We start from the raw sequence: 12,032 nt of genomic DNA on the forward strand, positions 1-12,032 counted from the left end.
GTTCACCCACACTAGGCATCCATGTACTAGATGTCTGTACTTCCTTCTTTTCATTTTCAAATAATTTTCCAAGGCAGGTTTGTACCACTTTTACTAATTCATTCATGAAGGGATGGAGATCTGAGTTATTTCTGCTGTTTGACTGTCATGATTAACGCTGCTATGAATGTCAGCTATAAACATGGTAGTGTAGACTACCATTTTCATTTCTCCAAGGTAAATACCTAGGAATGGAATTTATGAGTCCTAGAGTAACGCTAGATTCAAACTTGGAGGAACTTCAAGGCTGTTTTCCAACACCATTTTATATTCCCACTAGCTGGTTCCATGGTTCCAAACTCTCCACATCCTCTCTGAGGATATGACTCTTGGTTTCTGAATTTTCAAGGAGGGGATGTCACCTATGCTCCCCACATGAATAATCTCTGGATTACATTTCCTATTACAGCTCATAAGCTTCAGAAAACCAAAGGTAAGATTTTTCCCAGATTTGGCTAATGCCTTAAGGATAAAAACAACTTCTCCCTCTGAAATATTACCCACATTTATATTTTGGCCTAAACATTGATTCTCTTGGTACTGTGCTTATGGAAGCTTTTTATACTAAATCTATTATTTTTATTTGTTTTCACTGGACAAGTAAGCCTTAAAACCAGGCCAACCCTGTTACTAAAAATGGAATCTCCAAGGCTTAATTTTTCAATCCTGCTATTTTTCTGGCACCAGGGTAGCTGTCAGAATACAAGTCTATCGAAACAAAAGATACTTTATCTCTTCTGTAAGCCTGTGCTGGTTTGTGACATGCTTGTTATCAGCTCACAATAAGAAACATACAGACATTGCAAGTGAACATAAGCAAGTAAACTAACTTATCTTGACCCAGAATGGTAATTGCCAAGAAAAAGACGAGCATTTTTATCATGTCATTGGATCTGCTAAGACTGTTGGATTATTAGTCCTCATGGAATAGAGATTATAGCTTGGTGTCTAAACTAGTACTTAAAAGACTTTTGGGTGGGTCACATGTAAATTGATCAATTTTATAGATACTTTCCCCATAAAAATGCATATACAAAGAAATACAAAAGTTCATTTCAGTCACTCAGTCATATCCAACTCTTTGCAACCCCATGGACTGCAGCACAGCAGGATTTCCTGTCCATCACCAACTCCCGGAGCTTGCTCAAACTCATATCCGTTGAGTCGGTGATGCCATGCAACCTTCTAATCCTCTGTCATCCCCTTCTCCTCCTGCCTTCAATCTTGCCCAGCATCAGGGTCTTTTCCAATGAGTCAGTTTTTCCCATCATGTGGCCAAATTATTGGAGCTTCAGCTTCAGCATCAGTCCTTCCAATGAATATTCAGGGTTGATTTCCTTTAGGATGGACTGGTATGATCTCCTTGCAGTCCAAGGGACTCTCAAGAGTCTTCTCTAACACCGCAGTTCAAGAGCATCGATTCTCTGGCGCTCAGCCTTCTTTATGGTCCAACTCTAACATCCCTACGTGACTACTGGAAAAACCATAGCTTTGACTAGATGAACCTTTGTTGACAAAGTAATGTCTCTGGTTTTGAATATGCTATCTAGGTTGGCCATAGCTTTTCTTCCAGACAGCAAGCATCTTTCAATTACATGGCTGCAGTCACCATCTACAGTGATTTTGGAGCCCCCAAAATAAACTCTGTCACTGTTTCCATTGTTTCCTCATTAATTTGCCACGAACTGATGGGACCAGATGCCATGATCTTAGTTTTCTGAATGTTTAGTTTTAAGCCAACTTTTTCACTCTCCTCTTTCACTTTCATCAAGAAGCTCCTCAGTTCCTCTTTGCTTTCTGCCATAAGGGTGGTGTTATCTGCGTATTTGTGGTTATTGATACTTCTCCTTGCAATCTTGATTCCAGCTTGTGCTTCATCCAGCCCAGCATTTTGCATGATGTATTCTGCATATAGGGCTTCCCTGGTAGCTCAGTTGGTAAAGAATCCACCTGCAATACAGGAGACCCCAGTTTGACTCTGGGTTGGGAAAATCCGTTGGAGAAATGATGGGCTACCTACTCCAGTATTCTTGGGCTTCCCTTGTGGCTCAGCTGGTAAAGAGTCTGCCTGCAATGCAGGAGACCCCAGTTTGATTCCTGGGTTGGAAAGAAGCCCTGGAGAAGGGAAAGGCTACCCACTCCAGTATTCTGGCCTAGAGAATTCCATGGACAGTCCATGGGGTTGCAGAGAGTCAGACACGACCGAGCCACTTTCAGTTTCACTTTTCACTCTGCATATAAGTTAAATGAGCAGGGTGACAATATATAGCCTTGACGTACCCCTTTCCCAATTTGGAACCAGTCTGTTGTGTCATGTCCAATTCTGACTGTTGCCTCTTGACCCGCATATGGGTTTCTCAGGAGGCAGGTAAGGTGTTCTGGTATTCTCATTTCTTGAGGAATTTTCCAAGTTCATTGTGATCCACACAGTGAAAGGCTTTGGTGTAGTCAATAAAGCAAAAGTAGATCTTTTTCTGGAACTCTCTTGCTTTTTCTATGATCTAACGGATGTTGGCACTTTGATCTCTGGTTCCTCTGCCTTTTCTAAATCCAGCTTTTACATCTGGAAGTTCTAGGTTGAAGCCTAACTTGGAGAATTTTGAGCATTACTTTGCTAGCATGTGAGATGAGTGCTATTGTGCAGTCGTTTGAACGTTCTTTGGCATTGCCTAAGGTACAAACGTTAACATGCAATAAAATGTCAGTATATATGTATGGGTCCCATGAAGACTTATAGATCTTCTTTTTTAAGCCTGGAAAGAGACAACGGCAAGCTGGAGGACATTTTGAGTAATCATTTCATCACTCAGAAGTGCACTCCCCTAATCTGAGAGTGTAAACTAGAGTGGACAGGAACTGGCCCTCATAACGCAACCACAGAAGAAGTTGAAAGAACTTTCATTGATTCATTCATCCAACCTGACTGGTTACAATGTAGCAGACCAAGCTCTGACCTAGATCACTTCTCAAAAAAATTGGAATTTGTCATTCTTTCCCCATCCTTCAGTCTCCTTCTCCAACCCCAGAATCTGTACCCTCTCCCCAAATGAGGGGAATTTCACACTTGATGATCTTGGTAGAAGGGAGACACCTTCCTCCATTAGACAGAAAACCTTGCTTCCTAAGTATTCCTGCAGGTAGAAAGAGGCTGAGGCCCCACCAGGCAGGTGACCACATGCTGGACTCTCACTTAGGACATGGTGCCACAGAGAGACGGGAACCGCACCGGATGCTTTAGGCACACATGGCACGCGTGGCAGAGGCGGCCGTGTGTCGTCCAGGCGTCAGAGCAGCAGAGAGCAGGTCCAGCCACAGGGTCCATTGTCCAGCATCAGGGCTGACGGTGCTGTGAAGAGTGGTGTCTGTGCTCACGTGAGGGGAAGGGGTTCCTGTGTGGGACCTGACCCGGGTGGGGTGAGGATTCTGTTCTCGTCTGTGCCTCAGGGCTGGTCAGTGGTTTTCCCTGAAATAAACCCCAAACCACAAGTGTGCCTCTCTCTGTTCCATTTAGAACAATTCGAAATTTTTTTTTCCCCACCCAGACTACCTAAGAATACATGTAGGGAAATCTCAGAGAGCAAGGACTCAGAGACTTTTCCTTCCGCTTTATTATGATTGATATACAATATTGAGTCGGTTTATGATGTACAGTTGCTGATTTGATACACTTCTATACTGCAAAATAATCACCACCATAGCTTTGTCTGACAACTGAATCATGTCACATAATTACTTCTTCTGCATGTGTGGAGAAAATTTAGATCTACTCTCTTAGCAACTCAGAGACTCTCTTTATGGTGAGCTGATAATCACTTCCTAAATTTTCAGCCTGATGATAGCACACGGCAGAAACAACATGTAACTCACACCTAATGTTTTGTCTTTTTCCTTTCAGGAAGAAAACATTTAAATGTGTGTTTAAGACCCCTCCCCACCTTAATCATTCTCTGATCTTTAATGTCAGTGGATCCCAGTCTGCTCAGGACTGCTTGTAGAGATTGTTACAAAATATTCAGGACTCTTCCCAGATCCACCATCTCAGAGTGTAGGGCACGGAGTCTGGGAATCTATTATGAACAAGCCGTAAGGGGAGGCGGTGCACAGCCAGGTGGGAATCCAGATCTGTGTTCTTGCTCTGAAATGTGTGATCAGAAGATCAGCACCAACCGTGTTATAAGTCTATTCCAGACCTTCTGTCTCTAAGAGGAGTGCAGGTGAAGGACATTCCTTCATGTCCTTCAGGACCCCTTTCCACGTGCCATCTAGAGACGGTGTCAGAATGGTGCCGTCTGCGCAGGTGTGTGGTCTAATCAGTTCCCATAGCATGAGGGATTCAGGATTCAGTCCTAGCCCTTCTGCTTCTGTAGCCAATTCTCCCTTCATCTGTGACCTCATCTGTTCTCAAGGCTTTAAACATCAGTTATATAGCGTCACCTCTTCCATCTATTTCTCCAGTCGAGTCATCTCACCTAAACCCTAGATGAGTAAACCCAATTCAGTTGCCACTTTCCTAAACAAAATGATGATGGTGATGCCTCCTCAAATATGCTCCTTCCAGAGTCCCCTCACTTCCACAGTAGGCACCCCATATGCTTACTTGCAAATCTCAAATTTTGCTGTCCTCCTTCACTCTTTCTCATAACTCAGATTTAATCCACTAGGAAGTGCTGTAAATGCATTTTTGGAATAGATCATGAATCCACTCACTCCCCATCATCTTCCCTGCTCACACCCCGGACAAGCACCAGCATCCCCACCCTGGACCCTGCGCTGTTTCCTACAAGCTCCTCTACCCCTCCCTCAACCATCACCTCCTGACTCTGCACAGCAGCCTGACTGACGCTTCTAGAGAGCAGTCACACCAGGTCCTCCTCTGTTCATAACATCCTATAACTCCATAGGTTACTGAGATAAAATCAACCTCCTTCTAACACCCTGGAGGCCCACAGGATCTGGCCGGACATGGGATGTCAGGGCAATTCCTTTCCTTCAGCCACAGCTGCCTCCTGGCTCTCCCTTGAACACAGACACCCTCCTGCCCTCGTGCATTTGCAATGGAGGCTCCACTGCCTGGCGAGAACCTCCCCTAGGTGTCCTTGTGGACATTCCTTCGTTCTTCACATCTTTACTTAAAGGTCACCTTTTCAAAGAGGCCCACTGTCCACCCTAGTAACACAGCCACCTTCTCTGTCCCCACACACTTATACTCTGGGTCACTGTCCTCAGAGCACTTACCAACCTCTAAGGGAAACACTTCCCTCACTTACTAGGCTGATAGTACATGCTCTGCCCCCTTCCCTAGAACACACCGCACATGGTGGACAAGGTTTGTCTGTTGTTAGTTCATTGAGTTCTCCTAGATGCAAAAGATGGTGTCATGTCTCTGTCACATAACAAATATCAGTTGAATGAATGGTCAGTAAAGCACTTCCCTATTCTAGATACAGTGTCTTTATTAATGTGACATCAGGCCACATGCTGTCTCGTGGCAGTTACAGCACAACATCCATTCGCACTGCCCTCAATACTGCCTGCATTTTACTCACAAAGGCTGATCTCCCTTCCCTCCCACACCAATCAACCTGCACACCACACACAAGACTCTTTATCTCTTCAGAAAGGAAGATCCTTCTCTCCCGGCTCCTATAGTCAACCTGCTGTGATTTTATTAGACTCTGCTTTCTAAACCCATGAGTTGAGATGGGAGCCAACAGTAGCCTTAGAAGATGCAAGGACAGAAGAGGGGGCAGACAGCAGAGATGAGAGAAATCCAGCAAGGATTAAGTCAAGATATGAAAGTATTGGGTCCCTCCTCTTTGCAAGTTCCAGAATGTGGTTCCTTTAAAAAATGGAGAAAAGTTGGAAAGAAGAATCCAGCAAAATCTCTAGAAGGAGGGCAAGAGCTGGATGACTCTGAAATTTCTCTCTTGGAACCACTGAGAATCCTGTATGCACGAACCCCTTGGACTTGTGGGGACAATGACAGGCAAGGTGACCCCTGCTGCTGTCAGAGATGGGGTCACCCGGAGAAGAATGAGACCAGGACTCTACACATGAAGAAAACAGTTATTACACCACCACCACTAATAGCAATAACTAAATAAGCAAAATATAAACACATTAAAAAAATGACAAGAGCTAAGGATTGGTCCAAGGCCTAATCCTAGGCTGACTGTTTAAGAAATGCACCCTGCCCATGGTCCTGGAGATACAACAAGGCCCAGGTGACTTCTGAGTCCATGATCACAGGTCCTTGGTGGGACAAGGATTTACTGAAAGGACAAGGACAAAGGAATGGAGAAGGGGACGTAGTCCAGGATGACCACAGGCAGTGCATGGGCAGTGCGTGCATGCCCACCAGGCCCTGATCACTGACTGCGCACAGGCCCTGTCCACACTCAGCTCCTCACAGCCTCCTCCTGTCCCTCCTGCAGCTGACTCAGCACAGCAAATGTGGATGGATCTGGAAAGTTCTCAGTGTTTCAATTTATTTCCTCTTTCAAATATTAGAAATCCTCACTTTTATTATCTGATCCCGTTTCATGGCACTAATTAGAAAAAACAAATTCATATATACAGATTTTATTTCCAAAAAGGAAATATAACATCATTACTCAGTGCACATGAAGCAGACATGGATTCAGACGGCCCAGCCTCGTCTCTGCTGGAGCAGGACAGTGGATGAGGGAGGAGAACACAGGTCAGGGTGGGGAGATGCTGTGGTGGGCAGGGGTGGGCAGTCTCCCCATCTCCTCACGTTACGCTAATAGGAGCACAGATGCATTCTGATGCAGCTGCAGAAAGAGGGGTCCTGGGATCTGATGTCACAAAGCAGGACCGAGCATCACTCAGTCCCCACAAGGCAGCTGTCTCACACTGTGAGAGAAAAGAATCAGGAACCAGTTCGGGTCGGTCATGTAAGCACTCACATTCTCCACAGCCCCCCACATGCTCACATGTCCCACTCAAAGATCCCAGCTGCCCAATGTGTCCCCTCTGCCCCAATCCCCCTTCCAATCTAGACCCTCCAGGATCTCACCTTTAGGAACCGTGAGAGACACATCAGAGCTCTGGGCACTGTCACTGCCTGGGGAAGAACAAGACCAGGATGTGGTCGGAACCCACAGGAGAGAAACTAGAGAAGGAACTTTGAGGAGGGTGAGTCCCCCAGGGCCTCCTGTCTGCACCCTCACAAGGGTCTCAGGAATCATCCCCTTCATACTTACTTGCAGCCCGGGTGTAGATCCGTCCTTTTTCACCTGTGAGAAGAAAATATCACATGAGAGGCCAGGAAGAAGGCTGAGTCATGAGACCCTAGAGGAACCCCTAGTCCTGGACCCCAGAGAACTTTCTGGAACTGTGCTCAAAACTCATGATAGGATCAGGAACACAGAGAAAGGAAACGTGTAAGGACTGAGTCATCTGCCCTCCTGGAGGTCTGTCCTCAGCAAGGATCTCCCTCTGACCTTCAAGTGCTGGAAACCTGGTCCCCAACTGGAATTAGGAAGGTGAAAATTTTCTCTTTCATTTTCACACATGCTTTAGAAAAGCAAAATGCTAGCATCAGCTCCATACTCCATGCATTGTGGAGCATACTTTCCAGTAACCAGGCAGGTAAACTTCTACCTGGGCTTGAAACCCCCAGTGAGACAAGAAAACTCAGATCCCTCCCTCCCTTCCCTACCTGAGCGCTTCTTCCTCCAGATCACAGCTCCAGCCACCACAGCCACCATGAGGAGAACCAGGCCAACAATGATGCCCACAGTGAGGAAGGAGGTCTGAGGAGGTTCTGTGGAGGAAAAGGGATGAGGCCCTGACCTCAGCTTGAGTCCTGACCTTGCTGAACTGAGTCCTGAAGGGCTCCTGCTTTATCTGAAGGAAGCTCCAGCCCCACGGCCCTCCTTACCCCATCTCAGGGTGAGGGGCTCCTGAAGCCCCTCGTGATGCACACGGCATGTGTATCTCTGCTCCTCTCCAGAAGGCACCACCAGGGCCGCCCACTTCTGGAAGGTCTTGTCCCCTGAAGGCCTGGTCTCCACAAGCTCCATGTCCTGGGTCTGGTCCTCCCCACTGTGCTGCCAGGTCAGTGAGATCTCCTCAGGGTAGAAGCCCATGGCCCAGCACCTCAGGGTGACCTCACGGTCAGAGATGGGGTGATGGGTCACATGTGCCTTTGGAGGGTCTGAGGAAGAATCAGAAAATTCACAGTTTGTGTTACCTCCATGGGTCACTGAAGCAGCATCATGTGACCATCCTGAGAAAGGACAGAACAGTGATTTTTCCCCCAGCTTTACTGACATATACTTAACAAAAACTGTACACATTTAAAGTGTGCTACATGTTGCTTTCATATATGTCTACACTGTGAAGGTAATTAATGTATCCATCAACTTACCTTATCTGTGTGTCTGTTTGACAGGGGTGATGAGAATGATTAAGATCAATTTTAAAGTATACAATACAGGATTATTATTAACTATAGTCACCAGGCTGTACATCAGATCCCCAGATGTATTATGGACTTTTTTTACCCTCTGAGCTATGGAACATTCAAGACCATGGTGTTGAAAAAAGCAACACAAGAGCTAGATAACAGCCTCAAATCAGAGATCAGGGATGATCTATATTAGTCCTTGGAAATTTCTAGAATGAGAGACTAGGATAGGAGGTCTAAAAATCTGAGGGGGAGGATACAGACTGGTGGAGGCTGAATGACTCAGAAAAGCTGGAGTCAGGCCTCCTTAGATGCTCTCAAGGTGAGAACATGTTTTGAGAAAGTCATGGATCACAAGATGGTGGCCAGGGTCAAGGGGCACTGCTGACCAGCTATTTCAGGGATGGTTTGTTTCCTGCTTCTTCCTCAAAGACACTGGATTCCTTAATTGTCCTTCAGAGAAGTGGGACCACTGGTGACTGTCTTGTACAGAATATGAAAACTTGGGCATTCCTCGCTCTCCAGACAACAACCTGGGGCGCTGTTCCCACAGGGACCCCATTTTCCTCTCCTCGTGGGAAGCCAGCTCCAGCCCGAGGGGAGATCAGGGAGGCCCCGCGCCCCTCGTACCTGCGCGCAGCAGCGTGTCCTTCCCGTTCTCCAGGTATCTGAGGAGCCACTCGCCGCACCCGCCCTCCAGGTAGTTCCTGTGTTCCTCCGCAACACCTGCCGCCTCCCACTTGCGCTTGGTGATCTGAGCCGCCGTGTCCGCCGCGGTCCAGGAGCGCAGGTCCTCGTTCAGGGCGAGGTAATCTCTGCCATCATAGCCGAGCTGCTCGTACCCGCGGAGGAGACGCCCGTCCGGCCCCACGTAGCAGCCGTACACCCACTGGAGGGTGTGAGACCCTGACCCCCCTCGACCACCCGCGGTGATTAAACCCAAACTGAAAATGAAACCTGGTCAAGTCCCTGCGGCTCCTCCCGGGTGGGGGTGCCGGGCGTGTTCCGCAGTGTTGGGGTGACCCTCGGACCTGCAGACTCGGGGCGACCCCGCCGGTCCCTGGGGATGGGGGTCGTGACCTGGACCCGGGCCCACGTTGCTCACCGGCCTCGCTCTGGTTGTAGTAGCCGCGCAGGGTGTTCAGGTTCGCTCGGAAACTCTGTGCGACGTCCTCGGCTATCCGCGTCTGCTGATCCCAATACTCGGGTCCCTCCTGCTCCACCCACAGCGCCCGCGGCTCCATCCTCGGATTCGGGGCGTCGCTGTCGAACCGCACGAACTGCGTGTCGTCCACGTAGCCGACGGTGATGAAGCGGGGCTCCCCAAGGCCGGGCCGGGACACGGCGGTGAGGAAATACCTCAGGGAGTGGGAGCCTGGGGGCGGGGAGGGGTGAGACTCGGGCCGACCTCCTCCCGGCGCGGATCCCGGGTCCGAGGTGATGGGGCCGGGAGGGCGGGGGGGCGTAGGGCCAGTGAGATGGAAGAGGTCGAGAACCGGCCCGATCTTCGAAAGGGGTAGAAAGGAGGGGTCGGGAAGCAAGGGACGGACAGGCCGGGACCCGGGGAGGGGGCGGGTCTGGGCAGGGGCGTTGGGGTCGCTCAGTCCCTGGGTTACTGCCCCTCAGACTCCCGGGAGGTCCCCTCGACCCACCCCGCAGAGGCCGTTCCCTCCCGACCCCGAACTCACCAGCCCGGGTCTCGGTCAGGACCAGGATCCCCGAAAGGAGCAGGAGAAGGGTTCGCGGCCCCATGACTCGCAGCCTCTGGGTCTGGGAAGAAGCATCTGGGCGGGTCGGTGGAGACCGCGGAGACGCTGATTGGTTTTTTAGAAACGGGGCACCCAGTGGCAATGAGAACTGGAGCCGCATCACGAGTGTCCAGGCAGGAGGGCTAAACACAGGTTGTGAGAGAGAAAGTGAAACTCGGGGAGACGGGGAATCCCCAACAGGGAGCGTCCCAGCCCCAGACACCGCCCTTGACTATGAGATGCGGAGCGGCTCGCCCTCCAGGGACCTGGGACTTTGCCCTGATCCCTCCCCTCCTGCTAGGTAGAATGTTCAAACTACCCAATAATTGCACTCATGTGGCACGCTAGCAAAGTAATGCTTAAAATTTTCCAAACCAGGCTTCAACAGAACCTAAACCCCAAACCTTCAGATGTTCAAGCTGGATTTAGAAGAGCCAGAGGAGCCAGAGATCAAAGTGCCAACCTCCCCTGGATCACGGAATAATCAAGAGAGAAAACATCTACTTCTGCTTTATGGACTATGCCAAAGCGTTTGACTGTGTGGGTCAAAACAAACAGTGGAAAATTCTTCAAGAGATGGGAATACCAGACCACCTCACCTGCCTTCTTGAGAAAACTGTGTGCAAGTCAAGAAGCTACAGTTAGAACTGGACTTGGAACAAAAGACTGGTTCCAAATTGGGAAAGGAGGATGTCAAGGCTGTATACTGTCACCCTGCTCATTTAACTTACATGTAGAGTACATCATGTGACATGCTGGGCTGGATGAAGCACAAGCTGGAATAAAGATGGCCAGGAGAAATATCAATAACCTCAGAATGCAGATGACACCACCCTTATGGCAGAAAGCAAAAAGGAGCTAAAGAGCCTCTTGATGAAAGTGTAAGAGAAGAGGGAAAAGTTGGCTTCCAGCTCAACATTCAGAAAACTAAGATCATGGCATCTGGTCCCATTGCTTCATGACAAATAGATGGGGAAACAATAGACAGTGACAGACTTTATTTTCTTGGACTGCAAAATCACTGCAGATGGTGACTGCAGCCATGAAATGAAAAGATGCTGGCTACTTGGAAGAAAAGCTACAACCAACCTAGACAACATATTAAAAAGCAGAGACATTACTTTGCCAACAAAGGTCCATCTAGACAAAGCCATGTATTTTCCAGTAGTCAGGTATGGATATAACAGATGGACTGTAAAGAAAGCTGGGCACTGAAGAATTGATGCTTTTGAACTGTGGTGTTGGAGAAGACTCTTGAGAGTCCCTTGGACTGCAAAGAGATCAAACCAGTCGATCTGAAAGGAAATCAGTCCTGAATATTCATTGGAAGGAGTGATGCTGAAGCTGAAGCTCCAATACTTTGGCCACCTGATGTAAAGAACTGACTCATTGAAGAAGACTCCTATGCTGGGCAAGATTGAAGGCAGGAGGAGAAGGGGATGACAGAGGATAAGATGGTTGGATGACATCGCTGACTCGATGGACGTGAGTGTGAGCAAGCTCCAGGAGATGGTGATGGACAGGGAGGCCTGGCATGCTGCAGTCCATGGGGTCACAAAGAGTCGGACATGACTGAGCGACTGAACTGAACTGAGCTCTCCTCTGAGAGCTCTTTCTTCCCCTGTCTCCCTGAGTCCTAGCTCTGGGGCTGTTTGCGATTTTGATTAAAGTATCTACACAATCTTACAAATTAGTGAGGACCCTAAGGATAGTATTATGTGACCACTTCTATGCATATTTTCCATACTACAAATAATACACTTTAAAGATTATTGTTTGTTTATTTAGAATAATATTAATAGAAAGAAAGT

At 48.2% G+C, this 12,032-nt stretch overlaps 1 protein-coding gene and 1 long non-coding RNA gene across 10 annotated transcripts in view; one reads left to right on the top strand and one right to left on the bottom strand.

Moving 5' to 3' along the window:
* LOC133059719 (BOLA class I histocompatibility antigen, alpha chain BL3-7-like) lies at window positions 1-10,357 on the bottom strand. 4 transcript variants are annotated; one of them, XM_061147225.1, is made up of 8 exons: window positions 10,162-10,357; window positions 9,431-9,848; window positions 9,104-9,288; window positions 7,946-8,221; window positions 7,724-7,828; window positions 7,266-7,298; window positions 7,079-7,126; window positions 1-1,989 (listed from the first exon to the last, which is right to left on the bottom strand). In XM_061147225.1, the coding sequence occupies exons 1-8, from the start codon at window positions 10,340-10,342 to the stop codon at window positions 1,970-1,972; spliced, it is 1,266 nt and encodes a 421-aa protein (XP_061003208.1). In that variant the 5' UTR covers window positions 10,343-10,357; the 3' UTR covers window positions 1-1,969. The 4 variants fall into 4 exon arrangements, with proteins under 4 accessions (XP_061003208.1, XP_061003211.1, XP_061003210.1 ...); XM_061147228.1 differs by lacking the exon at window positions 1-1,989 and adding an exon at window positions 6,606-6,915; XM_061147227.1 differs by lacking the exon at window positions 1-1,989 and having other exon boundaries at window positions 6,990-7,126; window positions 9,104-9,379; window positions 9,579-9,848.
* Window positions 9,683-12,032, top strand: part of LOC133059732 (uncharacterized) — a 23,902-nt gene continuing 21,552 nt past the window's right edge. For all 6 annotated transcript variants that reach the window (XR_009693610.1, XR_009693611.1, XR_009693613.1 and 3 more), the window contains exons 1-2: window positions 9,683-9,820; window positions 10,600-11,706. This is a non-coding gene — a long non-coding RNA (uncharacterized LOC133059732). The remainder of the gene's footprint in view (window positions 9,821-10,599; window positions 11,707-12,032) is intronic.

Source organism: Dama dama, chromosome 7 (genome assembly GCF_033118175.1).
Source record: "Dama dama isolate Ldn47 chromosome 7, ASM3311817v1, whole genome shotgun sequence".
Taxonomy (NCBI): Eukaryota; Metazoa; Chordata; class Mammalia; order Artiodactyla; family Cervidae; genus Dama; species Dama dama.

What these genes read in the sequence shown, in the direction of transcription:
- LOC133059719 (XM_061147224.1), bottom strand. Translation starts at nt 10,342, where the DNA reads ATGCGGCTCCAGTTCTCATTGCCACTGGGTGCCCCGTTTCTAAAAAAC. An exon ending in AGCCGCAGGGACTTGACCAG is followed by an intron (nt 9,289 to 9,430) that starts GTTTCATTTTCA and finishes CTATGATGGCAG; the next exon opens with AGATTACCTCGCCCTGAACG. An exon ending in CTGGAGGAAGAAGCGCTCAG is followed by an intron (nt 7,299 to 7,723) that starts GTAGGGAAGGGA and finishes TTCTTCTCACAG; the next exon opens with GTGAAAAAGGACGGATCTAC.